General features: G+C 40.3%; 1 protein-coding gene across 4 annotated transcripts in view; it reads left to right on the top strand.

Moving 5' to 3' along the window:
- LRRK2 (leucine rich repeat kinase 2) overlaps positions 1–13,566 on the top strand; it is a 71,650-nt gene extending 58,084 nt beyond the window's left edge. For 2 of the 4 annotated variants that reach the window (XM_062582438.1, XM_062582429.1), the window contains exons 43-51: positions 54–154; positions 834–1,028; positions 2,128–2,321; positions 2,621–2,693; positions 3,504–3,685; positions 5,066–5,218; positions 5,992–6,200; positions 9,766–9,840; positions 11,753–13,566. In XM_062582438.1, coding sequence (XP_062438422.1) covers positions 54–154; positions 834–1,028; positions 2,128–2,321; positions 2,621–2,693; positions 3,504–3,685; positions 5,066–5,218; positions 5,992–6,200; positions 9,766–9,840; positions 11,753–11,874 — 1,304 coding nt within the window. In that variant the 3' untranslated portion in view covers positions 11,875–13,566. Of the gene's footprint in view, positions 1–53; positions 155–833; positions 1,029–2,127; positions 2,322–2,620; positions 2,694–3,503; positions 3,686–5,065; positions 5,219–5,991; positions 6,201–6,355; positions 6,482–9,765; positions 9,841–11,752 lie in introns of those variants that run through there. The other 2 variants (XR_009959250.1, XM_062582446.1) reach the window with 2 other exon arrangements.
- The last annotated feature ends 2,274 nt before the right edge of the window (positions 13,567–15,840 follow it).

The following is a 15,840-nucleotide window of genomic DNA, read 5'->3' as shown; positions in this document are numbered from 1 at the left end:
GTTCTGAACTGTGGTAAAGGCTGGTTAAGATATTATCTAATTTTATGTTTTAGATCCTGTTAAAGAATATGGGTGTGCCCCCTGGCCTGAAGTAGAAAATTTAATTAGAAAGTGTTTGAAAGAAAACCCTCAGGAACGACCAACATCTTGCCAGGTATTATTTAGTGTATTTGTTGTATGTGTTTTTGTGTTAGATGCTACCACAAAGTTACTGTGATTTCTAAAAATAAATGGCTGATTTAAGTTAAGTAGTGCAGTGTTTTTTCCCTTGTTCTTTTGTGGAACTGAAACAGCCATTTAATACTGCCCTCTCTTGCCATCCAGGGTAAACTGTTCTGTTCAAATCTACCAGCCTTTTGTTTGTAGCCGACTGCTTTTCCCTGTGTTATTGTATAGAGATAAGAGTGAAACAGGATTTAAATTACATGATGTTTTTTTACTAGAGTTAAAAGTGCAGAAAGGACTTTGTTACACACCAGTGCAGTTAGCCTACCTTGCTGCATGCGTACGAAAGGATGAACAGCGGTCTGGCTCTGAATCCCACCATCTATAGTCACACATCGCTTTGGTCTGTGAAGTAAATGACATTTTCAAACACGCCTTTTTTTCAAACATGCCATTGACTTCCTGAGATTTTAATTAAAAAATGAAAGAGTCAAAGTAAAGTTGCTCAGTACATAATGGTTGTTCATTAATGGTGGTGCAGAAACGAGCAACCCTGCTGAGACACTGTGTGTGTACTCCATAAAACATGATTACCTCTTGCTTGCTCTTCATTTATCACTGCACAGGCCGTCATTATTACCTTGTGCATGTCATGGCTTCCTTTGCAGGTTTATGAGATTTTAAATTCTGCAGAGCTTGTCTGTTTGATGAGGTACATTTCAATACCCAGTACCTCCACAGCAGAGTGCATGGTAGCTGCCAATCAAAGCTGCAAGAAGGCAGGAGTGTGGATAGGCAACGGGAACACAGAAAAAGCACAACTTTCTTTTGTTAACCTAAATACAGATGGACATACTTGTGAGGTATGTGGGAAAGTTTCATTTATTCTGATTTTTTGCCGCCCAGAACTCAGAAGAATTAATTGCATTTGAACTGTGGGAGTTCCTTCTGGAAAGCCCAGCTTTGAGAGATTTTTGATAGAACAAATATAGCTCATAAATGAGTCATCCCTGTATCCGTGAAAAGCAGCAGAAATACAGTCTCTTTTTCCTCTCTTCCTGCCATCCAGCCTGAACTTTCTCATAATACTGTCTTTCCATTCCTGGGTTCCTTTCTTCCACTCTCACTGAAGCTATTTCTGGCACGGAGGCTAGAACACCGAGAGGTAGTTATCAAACCCTTTGAAATCCCTCTCTCCCCAGACAGCCCTCTCTTACAGTTCCTTTCCCGTGGATGCCACCTCCTTTTGCCACTGCGAGTGGTGCCCCCCAGCTCTCTTCATTTGCTTTTTGTACTTCCGAGTCCTGTACTGTCAGAAAAAAAAGAAGATATTTTACTCAGTCTAGAAATGCCGTGATATGTTTTTATTTTTCTGCCAAAACTGAGTGTGACTCACCACTGAAATTGTTTAAATTACTGTCCCCATGACGCAGCTGACTGTGGCAGTCATGACAGCTATGGTATCTGCCATCTGTTGACTAAGATACATTTGAATTGAAAGTTTTCTTATAAACTTATAAACTTTCTTATATGGCTTAATTTTCTGTAATTAAATGAAAAAAAGTCAGAGGACTTATTAGACCAGTACTTCTATTGTTAGGAATTGAACTGAATTTATATTGCAATATGAGTTCCATCTGTTTGATTCTCTGATGGCTTTCAAAACTTCATTAGCACATATACAGAGAATATATTTTTATCGATAATCAGCACAGTGATTTTATTCTGTACTATTTTAGGAGTCCTTCCTAGCATTGTGAAGATAGCTAGCTTAGTTGAAGATATATTCTTCTGCTTGTAAATTAGATTTTTTAATGGAGAAGTTAGGCTTTATGTAGCCTAACTTCCCAGGGTCTTGGAAAATAGTACTTCATTTTTGTTATGAGCAGTCAGTTTACTAGCTTAATTTACCCTTACTGAAAACACAAACAGATTGTTTTTTGTTTTTTTTTCCTGACTCAGGATATTGCAGATAGTAAAATTTTAAGCTTGGTCTTGGTGACCCTTTCCCCTGAAAAAGAAAACTGGATTGTAGCTGGAACCCAGTCTGGTTCTCTGTGGGCAGTTAACACAGAAGATGAAGCAAGAAGACATCGTCTGCAGAAAATGTCCGATTCTATCACCTGCTTATACTGTAATTCTCTTTCAAAACACAGGTATAAATTAAGTTTTTAAATATTTGGGTTACATTTTGAAAATGTGATTAAACAGTAATATTCTCAAAATGATAGCTGTACATTCACGCAGACAGTTGTTTTGTTTAGACAGATGCATATTTTGCCCTTGTTTACTTACTTTTGCACCCAGCATAACCAGAGACTGCATTCCTGACTGCAAGTGATTGTATTTGCTTTTAGCATTCAAAGAAATTCTGGAAATACTAGATGCTACTGATTGAAATTTTTCGTACCCGATTTAGGGATTTCCTAAATTCATTATTTCATTTTTATTTCAGCAAACAGAAGAATTTCTTTCTGGTGGGTACAGCTGATGGCAAACTGGCAGTTTTTGAAGATAAAGCAGTAAAGGTAGACTTGTTCTTTACTCTCTGTCCTACAAAATATTATCAGTAAAGCAGCTACAAATTGTAAATTAATTTTTAGTTTTAGAAAGGCAATTAAAAAATTTGCGTGAAATAGATTTCTATTGTAATTTTAGAGGAACTGCACATCTTACAGTATCTGTTTTAACTAAAAGTTAAATGAGGAAAATTCTCTCCCATCATAGTCTTTGAAGGGCATAGTATTCTGACTAGAAAAGGACATAACTTTTAAGAAGATCATTCTGACAATTTTAATTTCCATTACTTACTACTGCTATGTCTTCTTTTTTCTTTTTGATCACACTACAGTTTCCCTCTAAATAGGTGGAAAATGTCTTTTAAAAAGAGAATATTGTTTAGCTTCCTTATAGACCAGGGTTCTGCTCATAGAGCAGATACAGGTGAATGTCGGGAGCTGCTTATATCAACTGATTTCTGAGGGTTAGCTCCAGACCAGATGCAGCTTGGAGCAGTTGGGGGCTGCAGTGCATTGCAGAACTGGAATATGGTCCCGTGTGGGATTTCCCTGGGATATTGATGTGGCTTTCTGTCTGATCCTTGAACTGGGCCAGGGATTGCAGAAGGTATCAGTTCCAGCTCTGGCCTGTTGCCCCTCATGCAGGCTGTTTTCTTTGGGGCATCTGTAATGAGACTATGATGCCTTTTTGGTCACTAATGTTCTGCAAAGGCACCATAATGGTTCAAAAAATCTGTCTGTGTAAATACTCTGCAGGTTTAAACAGTTTCTGCTTTGCACATGTGTATATTGCCTGTTTCTGTATATTTCTTCTTGCAGTGTAAAGGTGCTGCACCTTTGAAGATACTAACTATAGGGAATGTTACCACACCACTAATGTGCTTAAATGAATCCTCATATTCAGCAGAAAAAAATATCTGGGGAGGCTGTGGAACAAAGATCATATCCTTATCTAGTGATTTCTCTGTGCAAAAACTCATTGAAACAAAGACAAGTCAACTGTGAGTTTTTTATAAATGATGATATTTTGCTTTTTTGGTTGTTTTTATTAGATTTCTGGCAATACTTTGATGCAAAGTATTTTGTAAAGTAATTTTGTTTACAGCTTATTCTTTGAATTTTCTTGTTTTTATTCTTATACTTCCACAACATAGATAGAAAACTATATAATATTTAAAGTATTCATTGCCATTTTAAACAAGGAATATGCATTTTTACTGTATAAGGGATTCATGAAGTTAGGATATGTTCAGGAAATGTATAAATGCTACTGAGCAGTTTTTCTCCTTTGATTGCATTTGTCCAGTCCTCGTTTACTGAGAGCTATATGCACATACTTAGCATAGCGTTTGTTCTTACATATTTATCTATGATATGTGTGTGTATCTTTGTCCTATGTACATAAATCATGTATGATTGCTGACCTCTCATTCTTTAGAAGGTACGAAAAAATACGAAGTTATGAAACTAAAACTGTTGGAGTATTTATTCCAGTTCTCACATGGACTGAAGTTAGGGGGAGTTTCCCTAAATAGGGGTTACAGCATTTGATTTTATACTGATAGAGACTGTTATTCCAGGAAATGAATATGATTTGGAAAATTACAATGATGTTAAGCCAGAGGCTAAAGCTTTAAGTAAAATGCAGGTGGATGGCAAAATGAAAATATGTCACAGGAAGGATCTGAGATTTGAAGATGCAAAACTGTATACAGTTTTGAAAATAAAATTGTCCAAAATAGCAAGTACCATTGTCTGATGTAGCGGTGTTACTGTCTGCCATCAGGGTTTGAGACTGTGAGCTGTTCTGCAATGTGAATTGAAGAGTCAATGAAGTAAACCAAAGCCATTAAATTGCAGAGCAATAAAATTTTGATATATACAGTCGCAGGTCTGGCATGAGACAAATTCATATTTGAGGAAGATAGAGGAAGATAATCTAGAGAGGTAGAGAAAGATAATTGAAAAGGTTATCAGCAGAAATGAAACCAAGAGCAGAGCAAGCCTCACTGTTGCTTTTTAGGCTTCGTTATCTTTGTACTGAGTGACCGTTTGTGGTACTGTGTGTCCTTGTAGTATCAAGTATCTCCAATTGAAAGAATGATAGGAGAAAGGTGGAATTAGCCCTGCAGTGATGGGAGTGAGATTTTGGGTATTAGTGCAGCTCCAGGGATACCAGCAACATAAATCCACTTACTGAAAGAAGTTGTATCAAGCTGCAGGAAGATTACAGCAAACCCTTTCAGTTGTAACCCAGCCCACTTTGGTTTTAAGGCTGAATCGTTCTGAAACATTTACAGAAAAGCTAACCCCACTGATAATATTCAAGTTTGCCTTTAGAAATTTTCTGGGTGCCTAACTGGATATTTTCTCTCTCCTAGGTTCTGTCATAACACTTACAGTGATGCAAATATTATTTCAATAGCAGTGGACAAATCCATCTACTTGGCAAAGAAAAACAGCCATTTTTTGGAAATTTGGGACAAGAAGACAGAAAAACTTTGTGAACTAATTGATTGTGCACATTTTCTTAGGTACGTAATTTATTTAACATAGGTGATATGATATATAAAGCTGAATAACAGATTGTCTTCTGTAGCATAGTACCTCAGCCTGTGGGACAGAAGGGAATTGTTAGTTAAACCAGTTCTTTGAGCAAATGTGGAACTTCTTTCCTCTCATCTGGCCCAGAACCTGAGAATATCCCATGCAGAATCTCAATTTTCTGAGACTTTTATTATATTTCACAGTTTGCCTATGATTTCTAGAGGATTCTTTTAACTCTATTCAAAACCATAGAGGCTTCTGTTCTCCTTACTTGCTGTGATCAGGCATTAATGCTTTTCTTTCCAATTACCTTCTTCGTCCCCTGATGGAGAATACTTTCTCTCCCCAGTGCACTGATTCAGTAGGAGATCCGAGTTTCACAGTGATTTACATTTACATTTGTATTTTTCTTCTCCCTTAATCTTTGGTGTCATTTCATTTTCATGATAAGGTTAGAAGCAGCCGTAGTTGTTCTCTTCCTTTGCAGTGAAATTATTCATCTATAGCTTGGGAGAGAACAAGGAGATGTACTTGCCTCCTATTTAAAGGTCTGTTCAAACAGACCAACTTTTTGCTGGCTGTTAGCTCTGGTAGTTTTCATCCTAGTTTATTTAAAGTAAGTCAGTTGTTTAGGATGAGATTTTTATAGCTTGTCTTGACAAATGATCATGTAAAAGACTGATTGTGAAGGAGTCATCTTAACAGTTACAGAATAGAGTGTATCAAAAAAATTTAATTCCCATTTTCTCCATATTCTTAGGGAGGATGTGGCAAAACTAAATAAAGAATCAAAACATAAAGTGGCTTATTCTGGAAGAGTGAAGACAATTTGCCTACAGAAAAATACTGCATTGTGGATAGGGACAGGGGGAGGACACATCCTATTACTTGATTTGTCAACACGTCGCCCCATACGAGTTATAGATAACTTTTGTGATTCTATTCGAGTCATGCTAACTGCCCAACTAGGTAAGTAAAACCATCAGATAACCAGTACTTCCGAGTCAGTGCTAAGCTTAGAAGCACTGGCTACTATTTGATGTGGTGTTCCAGAAAGGGAATAGCATTTTCCCCGTTTTGTTTATTCATTCTGTTCTACTGCTGTCATCTTCAATCAACATCAGACACACCAGTGTTAGTTAAATACCAGTAGGCTGTCATATCTGTGCCCAGATAAAACAACAGCTCCTCTCTAACTTGTCATTGATCAGCGTCAATGCCTTTGCTGCATCCTTTTTGCCATGCTCCAGGTGAGTTGTCACCGTCTTCTGTGTGATGCTGTTCTTACTTATCTATCTCCACCCATGTTCTCTCTTCATCCTGAAGTTTTACGCTTCTGTCTTCTCTCTCTGTAGAGCTTGTTAGCTTTTAATCATTTTTCCCTGTTTGCTTATTCTGCAGTTTTCTTCTCCCATCCCCGTTCAAGAGTGGTTCTTTTAGGTTTGGATCACACACAGGTCACAGCAAAGCTGGGGAAAGGCTGTGCACTTGGATTCAGGGTGCAGACTTGTAGATAGGTGCTGTTCCTGTCGCAATGATCAGTGGTTTTGAGCTGCTGTAGGCAAACAGTAGTTGTGGGGTTTCAGTGACATTTTCAAACAGACATATAGAGCATAGACGAGTATGGGGTGATTCTTAAGTGTTTTTTCCTGTATCTCTGCCAAGACTGATATAGGCTGTACCAACTCAAAAGTTCATTCTACTGCAGTGGTGGATACCTTCGAAACATATATTACTTCAAAAATACTCTAGGGTACACCATATGAATTGCCAACACCTTCCACTGTGTTTTGGAAAAAACTCTTGGCCTTGCTTTCTGGAGTTCCCATGTCAGTATGACTGAAGGATGTTTGCTGTCAAGAAGACTCTGAAGCTGCTGTTGTGGACTCAGACACACTGGTAATCTCACTGGCAGGTTTCATATCTGCGGGCTGTTAATGTTTCCTCATTGCCAGAATGAACTTAATCTGGGGACTGTTTTTTTTTCTCTCTTTTGCACCACCACTCTCAGTAGAGTAGTTAGCTCATAATGCTGATGGTGTAGTATAAGTGGACACAAGCTCCAGCTTCCACTCACTTGCCTTTGCCTGTGACAGCAAGTTTGTAGAGTCTGTTTAGTCCTCAGTTGTTAAGAGTGCCAGCTACAGAGTCCAGATTCACTATTACACCATTTTTGGTCCTCCTGATCCTGATGGCTACATTATTAAATACTATAAAGAGACTGTTTTATTTTAGCATTTTATAAAGAGGGTTTCTATGAAAACAAGATTTCTATCTTACTTGTTATTGTTATTGATAGAAAAAGCATGTTGTATAGTGTAGCGTAACTTACAAAGTCTTGAGTCTCAAATTCTTTTTTTCTACTGAACAGGGCATTTTTGATCAAAGTTTTATATAAAGAAAAATTAATAGTTTATGAGAAAAAGTGGCTGTTTTTGCACCACACAGTAAACTTGCAAGTAGGTCTGTAAGTCTCAAGAACGGCAAGTAAGATTCATAGACACAGTTTTTATGTGCACTTTTTTCTTTTGATTAGTTTTTTCTCAGCAATTATTTATAAGGTGGACTTTTTCCTAAATACAAAGACTTATTTCTCCTGAGATTTTCATGGAGTCACTAAAAATGAGCTCAGGGCTGATGAGGTATTCGTCAATGGTAAAACATTGCTGGTATGAAATGAAAGACGCCAGAGGTAAATATTTATGTATTAAATATTTTAATCTTAAAACTGAAATTGTATAACATTAATCAAATGTAAAAATTTCTCGGAAAAGGAGCTTGTCCCGCTTTAAGATATTAATTAATTTTATCTGTAATTCATATGTGAATATGTAAATATTAGTCTTTTTCTAATTCTCTCAACTAACACATTGGCATTTAATAGACATGAGACTACCAGAGTTAGAGAATGACTCAGGTAAATCTGTAAGTTCATTTTGCAAGTGAAAATACATACTTCTAAATAGGAAGAAAGGACCCTGGTCTGAATAGGAAACATTGTACTTAATTTCCAATCAGTTTCGTCAGAAGTTTGGATAGGATTGGTTGCAGAAAAAAGTAGTGCGATTATAGATGTGAGCATTTCTTACATTCATACAGTTCTCAGCAACCCTCAGCCACCACAGACTGATACAGGTCAGGAGATGCAAATTTCCATAAGATGGGAAAAATCCCTCTCTACTTTGCGCTCCCTGTGAGACCCACAGGAAAAGTTGGCTGGTTCAGAAGGAACGTGTCCGGGGACACACACTGCAACAGGGGCCCACAAAGCTTCCCAGACTGTGCCTTTCGCAGTAAGCCGTACTCCCGGCTGTTTATACTCCCCAAACTGACCCTTTGCTCATCTTTTCCCTGGGGGAGTATGTACGACTTCATGTATGAAGAGGTGCAGGGAGGTGTGGAGCACACTAGTGCAACGGAGGTGCCTGCGCTTCCTAGCAGAGGTCCTTTGAAGAGGTCCAGGAGAGCTGTGCCTCCCCGACCCTGCTGCACCGTGCAGGAACGCGGCCTCTCTGCTGCACTGGGTCCTATGTGTCACTGCAGCCGGGATCACTACTCGTGGTGCTGCCAGTGCGGCCAGGAGCTACTGGGGCAGGTGAGCAGGGAGGGAGAATATGAAAAGTCAGCATAAAGCCGAAGGACTCGCACCTGGCCTCATACACAGTAATGAAACATCCTTTTCTAAATGCATTTCCACTGTATTTTAGCTTTGTTTACATAGGACGGTGCTGACCAAAGCAGAACTCTGTGAAATTCATGTTGTTGTTTGTACAGTTCATGTCACTGTTGGAATGGAGTCTGTTATTTGGGAAGCCAGTGTAACAGCTTTCATCCGTCTTGCACAATGTGCAAGTGTGGCTTACTGAGGAAAAGCAGGAAGTCAGTTTGGAACCACTGGCACGTAAAACTTACCCCTCTGTGATCAGACCAGCTTTGTCTTCTACTCTTTTTTTTCACATTATTCAGTAGATACCTTTCTGTGATCCATCCTCCATTTCTACTTCCCTGCTAACTCTCCTTCCCTACTTACGCATCATTGTGAACACAGAATACTTTTAGTTAGCTTACGTCATATTTGGGGTTTGTTTTGTTTTATTTTTTACCAAACTGGTTACTGGCACTTTCTCCTTCAGGCATCTCACTTTTGTCATGCACTGAGCCTTCATTTGCAGCCTGTCCCTTCACCGCAGCAGCTGCTTTCTGTGACTTAACTGCCTTTGCATGGGGCAGGTAACCGGTGCTTTGTTCTTAGGCTTGTTCAACAGGCCGGCCAGCTTGGCAGGCTGAGCCAGGGGTTATGTATGTCCTTGAACTCTGATAAACCCCTTCATTAAATGAGGACTTCAACTGTATGTTTTTCATGCCAGTCTTTTTTCTTTTTTTTTTCCCCTTCATGGTTACTGGTCATGAACATTGAGTCCAGTTTACTGAACTCTGCTTTCTGTCTTGTCAGTGGTGCCATATAATCTACTCTAATGTCCTTAAATTATAAAAAGTTCTCATTAAAATTTGGTGTTTTATTTCTTTGAAAAAGGGACTCTCAAGAATGTGGTGCTTGTTTTGGGGTATTGCTATAAAAGCGACGCTGAAGACAATAAATATCACAAAGGTATGTGAACTATGTTTTATTAATTTTTATTATTGATGGAGTAGACAATATCATGCTTGGATACCCAGAGAGATATGTTTGGAGCACTGATGATCATTGTGTGATAAAATTTTACTGAAACATCATTATTATTTTTTGTTGTTTGTTGCATTTCTGGGTTCTGCGCAAACTAATAGTAAGTTGCAGAAATGGACCAAATGGAGCTCCCTTTGAAGGGCATATAATTAGCTAGAAAACTGTATTTGGAGAGTAATTGTCATTGTGTAGTTGGAGAATGTGTTGAGCAGATTTCCAGAGGAGCTCTGTGCTGGGCCAGGAGCACTCGGTGTTTCCATGAGTGATGCGGATGAGGGAATAGTGAGTATGCTTTTCAGATCTGCAGACAGCATTCAGCTAAGAGAAGCCTTAAGCACACTGGGACAGTATTTATTAGAATTCAAAATTACCTTGACAAATAGAACAAATTGTCTGGAAGGAAATAGGTTACAATTCAGTAAGGACAGATAAACGACTTTTCACTTTTAGTTAGAAATAACCAGTTGTAGCAACATTAGGAAATGATTGACTGACTTAGACAACAGTGCTGCGTTGTAATCGATCGCAGGCTGAACACGAGGCAACAGTGTCATGCTGTGGCAGAAGAGGCAGACACTGTTCCCACACCAGAAGAAAAGTGGTGTCTGTGAGACACGTGAACTAGTCCTGCTCTGCTGAGTGCTGATACAGCCTCTGCTACGGCTGCCTATCCGTTTAGGACGCTGCTCAATGATCTAGGCTATTAGGAACAATCCAGAGACCTGATCTGGACTATTAGGAATAATCCAGGGAGAGAAATGTGACGCATGAGGAAATGCTGAAGGAATTTAGGTAGGTCAGTATAAAGAAAGGCATGATAATGGACTTCAAGCTGCAGAGAGGAAAGGAGTAAACGCTTCTACATAGCCCCTGTGGGTAGGATAAAGACGAGAAGTTTTCTGCTACAGCAAGGGAAATTTAGGTCAGACATGGGGAAATGCTTCCTGACAATAAAGCTAGTGAAGTGCTGAATGGAGAGAAATGTCCGTTCCTGGGGATTTCTAAGAGTCACAGGTGATGCTGTGACTGGTGCCTTTCTTTCTTTTCTCCCATCCCACTTTTTGTGACTCCTAAAACTGTGACTATGACAGTCTAAAGTTCAAAGCAGCAGGTGAAGATGAGCTGATTATTTGGGATAAAATAAGAATCAAACTGACAGCAGTGTTTTTACATTTGGACGTATTCTGATTTTTATCCTAAGAACACTGATTGCCTTTTTATTGTATTTAAGAGTGCCAGTAATTATACAGAGCACAACTGCAGTTTCAGAAGCCTTACTTTTTGAGCCGTACTCGTGCAAGTATTCCCAATTTGCCTTATTCCATTAAAAAAACAGTGTGACTTCTCCATGAATAAAGGGTTGTTTCTGTTTGTGTGAGTAGAAGTTAAAGAAGTGACTTTTTTTGCAGTATACTCAGTAGCATAGAAAATTAGTTTTCTTTTCTGGTTTACAATGAGTGGGGCTTGAGTCTTCTAAGCATGTAGGGTATATCTGCTCAGGAAAATAAAGATGAGTTTTTATATAGGTACCTCAGTACTAGCATTAGCTGTAGCTCAGGAGTCAGCACCTTCTAGCTCAAAAGCACTAGAATTGCTTTGAAATGGTGTACTCTCTTAAGTTTGGGAGCTGGAAGCCAAACCTCTTGCCAGGACAAGCAGCTTCTAGCCCAACCTCACACAGAAGGAGTCATGCTTTGTCTTCCAGGTACTAAGAATCATGTTACTTCAAAGAGACAACTTAAGAGTATTAAAAATTAAGTAGATAAGCAAACAATTTCTGATATACAGTAATTCTTCTCACTCTAACAGTTTTCAATGTTTTCACATTTTTTTTCAGAATTACAATCCTGTGTGTCAGTCTGGGACATTAATCTGCCCCATGAAGTGCAAAACCTGAAAAAACATATAGAAATGAGACAGGAACTAGCAGAAAAAATGAAGAGTTTTTCTTTAGACTGAAGAGTTACCTTACAAGTGTCATTCTGTTTTCTAGTCTTCCATCACCTTAACTTTGTGCAATACTTACAACTTTGTGTTCCTGGAGTTTTTAACGTAAAACCAGGAGAGAGCCTTAAGAGAGCAACTTCCCAAATCATGGTGTAACATGAAGAAAGAAGAATATTATTTGTAAATTTGGAAGGACTAAAAGTTACTGAGAAATTTTAGGATCTTGAGTGCCATCAGGAGTCTGTGTACTTGTGACCGAGTTCTACTCTCAACAACCTTGGCTTAACTTCAGGATAACTTCTTTCATTCAGTTTCTGATCCCAGTTAAACTGGGAATAAACCAGGAGACAATAAATCACTCTTACTTATTTCATTATCTCTACTGAGTTGACACTGTAAAGAAAAGCAAAATTTCAACCTCTGTATGCTTATTGCAGTTTGTGTGTATGAGATTTCCCTGATGATTCCTGTTTCAGTAGTAATTCAGAGCTCATGACCTTGCGTATGTGAAAGAAAATATGATAGCATTGTTTAAAGGAGCATAAATTGACTACATTACACCTTGAAAACAACAGGCAGGGTAGTCTTTATTTCTTTCGTGAACAGTTGACATTTTTCATTATGATCAGAAAAAAAAATGTGCTAAAATAATAAAATATATCTCAGAATTCAGAATTCAAATACACTGACATGCCTCTGCAAGTTGGTGTCCTCTTGCAGCCCTGCAGACTGCCTTGTTCTGGGCCATGTAGTCTCGTAGTTGTGAACTTTACTGTTCGTGTACCGGTGTTGTACAGCTGACTCACTCTGGAAAGCAAAGAGAAAACGCAGAGTAAAAATTCCTAGCTCAGTGCTGCTACAACTTGTACCACAAAGAAAGAAGCATGCTGCTCATGCCACACTGCTACTTCTTAATATAGCTTGCTGGTTTGTTTATATCAGTCTGGAGGAAATAAGAAAAAAGAACTTTAATTTTGATATTTAGGACACACATGATGTCAACAGTTATTCTTGTTTTAATTTATATCATTATGTTGGAGGGTAAGCAATGGAACCTTGAGGTATTGAAGAATTGGCTACCTCTTGTGTATAACTCCCCCAGAATGTGTTGCAACACATTTTCATTCAAGAGAGACCTTTTACTGCTGTTAGTCCAAACTTTTTCTGATAGCCTGCGCTGTCCTGCATTAAGTAAGTAAGTAAGTATGTGCCTTCTTTCTGTCCATCATAGGACAGGTGTCATTTTCTTCTTTTGATGCCAAAAGAATCTATAAAATGTTCCTGGCCTGTCAAGGAGTGGAATAGCCAAAGCCATCCCTGTGTTTGTGTCCTAGGGAGCTGAACAGGGTGCAGCAACCAAAAAGTTCTCTTGTCTCATTTTTGCAGTTTGGAAGAATTTGTGTAGTAAGACAACAGCATTTACTGAACGGTGTTCAGCTGTGTTTGTTAGATTCAACTGTACTTTGATAAATTTTCTGCCTCCTGTTGAATGAGTACTCAGGATTCCTTTCGGATATCCACCTTAGTTTTTTATGTATTCTTGTATTCTGAATACTGAGAATAAATTGCTATTTATATGGGATTTTATAACTCAGAAAATATATATTATGTTTGTCATGAAGACATTTTAAAAGAATGTGTAATATGATGATGCCTATTTATAAGAAGTTGTTTTGAGATGTAAGCCTTATACCTTTTTATTAAAACTCTGCTTTGTTAATAATGTAGTCCACTTTTTGCTGAATTTCCAAGGAGCAGCTTTGGCATGCAATTTTTGTTGAGCTTGATCAATCGCCTCCATCAGGATGATCCAAGCTTGATTCCAGTTTTGTGAGTTTACTGACACAGCTGCATTCCCACATAGCGCGTGTCGCCAGCTTTCCCCAGCTCCTGCTGCGCGTCCTGTGCCCTACGAGGAGGAGAGCAGCTGTCCCGGGAAGGCCGAAGCTGGACGGGGGCGGTGGCCAGGAGGCAGGACTGCCGTCCCACCTCCTCTGAGGTTCGCTGGATGGAAGCAACCCAAGGCCTGAATCTTTCCTGCAGGTCAGCAGCCAAGCCACGCGTTAAGCGTTACTGAGAACGAAAGAGGTGGTAGCAGCTACTGAGCGGCGGAGGGCGTTGCGGCAGCTGGCTGAGTCGGCTGCTGTTGAGTTGTCAGTGTTTAGAGAAGGGAAAGGAAAAAAAAAAAAAAAAACGAAACCGCGAAGCTCCGGGAGTGGCGGCTCCGGGGCGGCGTCGGCCGCAGCAGGCGCGTGGGCAAGCTGCATCCGTCGGCAGAGCAGCCGCTTCGGGCCGGAGCTGGGCAGAGCGACAGCAGCAGCCGGGGCGGCAGGCGAAGGCGCGGGGAGCAGCCGGGGCCGGCGCGGCCTCGGCCCCCTCCTTTCCCGAGCGTTTGCTTATGCTCGTGTCCGACGAGCAACTCCCAGGCAGGCAACTACCCTCCAGCAAGCAATAACTTGCAAAATACTATCTGCGTGTTAAAATTCACCTCCGTTTGCTTTTCCTCCAAAATACTTGTACAATGCTGCGCGCACACCACAACTGGAAACATCTCCCGATGAAACAAGCTCTTGCTTATTATATTAATTACAAGAAGGCTTGCAAGGAAAAAAGTAAGAGTTCGGTGCGCTGGCATCGCAGCTACGGCAGCGGATGCTGGGCTGGGAGGCGAGGGCCCGGCGAGCCCCAGCGCCTGGGCCGCCCGCAAAAACGCAACGTAACGCACATGGGGGTGAATCCGTCTCGCTCTACCGCATTCAGCACAGCCGAGGGAGGATTGCCGGCAGCACCGCGGCCCGGAGGGCACGTAGCCTCCCCGGCACGCAGCTAAGCAGGAGGGAGGGTCTCCTCCCCTTAACCATTGCTGGAAGATAAAAAACATCACTGTGTAGCTGCGATGGGAGTTTGGGGTTTTTTTGTTTTTGTTTTTTTGTTTTTGTTCTTGTTTTTTTTTAATTCTCCAGTATTCATTTTCTAATTCCCGTAGTTTCTGCAATTTTTCCATTAGACTTCAACAGCAGCATCCGCTGGCTCCACTCCAGGTCGCTCCCTTCCCGTTTCATCATCTCAGATCATGCACTTTCATACAAGCTCGCGTGCCTGCTAGCTTTGCTTCCCTGAAACACCACCCCAAAATGCTGATATAGTGCTACTGAGGAATACAGAATAGAAACTTTCCTGCAGACCTAGCATAGGAGCAGGAATTCTGCTGGAAATACTCAAAATAGTCTGAAATAGTCTGAAAACGCTGTGCAAACATCATCTTCAGCATACAGCCTCTGCTTCAGACGCAGCAACGTTTCACCAAAAACTCGGCACAAGCACCAGCGGAAGCTTGCGCTTCTCCTTGCACGCTTGTCCGTTCTTGCTGGAGACTAGGAGGAGAAAAGATTCCCAGAATGATCCTGAAGCTTATACACAGCAACATCTCAGCAAATACCTAGGAAATTCAAAGGTCCAGCTGCAGCTGGCACAAGACAGACAGCAATATGCTGCACAAAGTATCGTCATACAAACCACAACTTGTTTTTTATTAAGTGTGTATGCATAAGATGGAGAGAAATCTCCATCACTCTGGATGCATTTGTAAATGAAAACTTGACTACGAAGCCTAGCTCTGACCCCTTTGCAGTAATAAAGACCCATGAGCAAGTGTCAGGAAAAGGCTGCTGAGTGGAAGGGAATGTGTCAGAGGGTGCAGGATACTTAGTACTTGAATTCTACTTTATAGCCCCCATACACAGTGAGTTTCAAGGAGGAAGGGGGAGACAAAAGATTTAAATCATCTCTCTTCCATGTAAAGGGACCGCATAGCTGGAGGGGAGAGTAAATTGCTTACAACTTCTTCTGCTCACACCAGAGCAGAAGAAACTCTCCTGGTCACACCATTACACTGGAGAACTCACTAGCCAGCTACAAGCAGCTTCTGTGTCTGGTGCTCGACATCATAAACTAATTACAGGCAGCAGGCGCTCAAAA

This window comes from Rhea pennata, chromosome 1, assembly GCF_028389875.1.
Source record: "Rhea pennata isolate bPtePen1 chromosome 1, bPtePen1.pri, whole genome shotgun sequence".
Classification (NCBI taxonomy): domain Eukaryota; kingdom Metazoa; phylum Chordata; class Aves; order Rheiformes; family Rheidae; genus Rhea; species Rhea pennata.
Note: the sequence above shows the minus strand (reverse complement) of the source record. Positions and strands in the feature narration are given on the sequence as shown.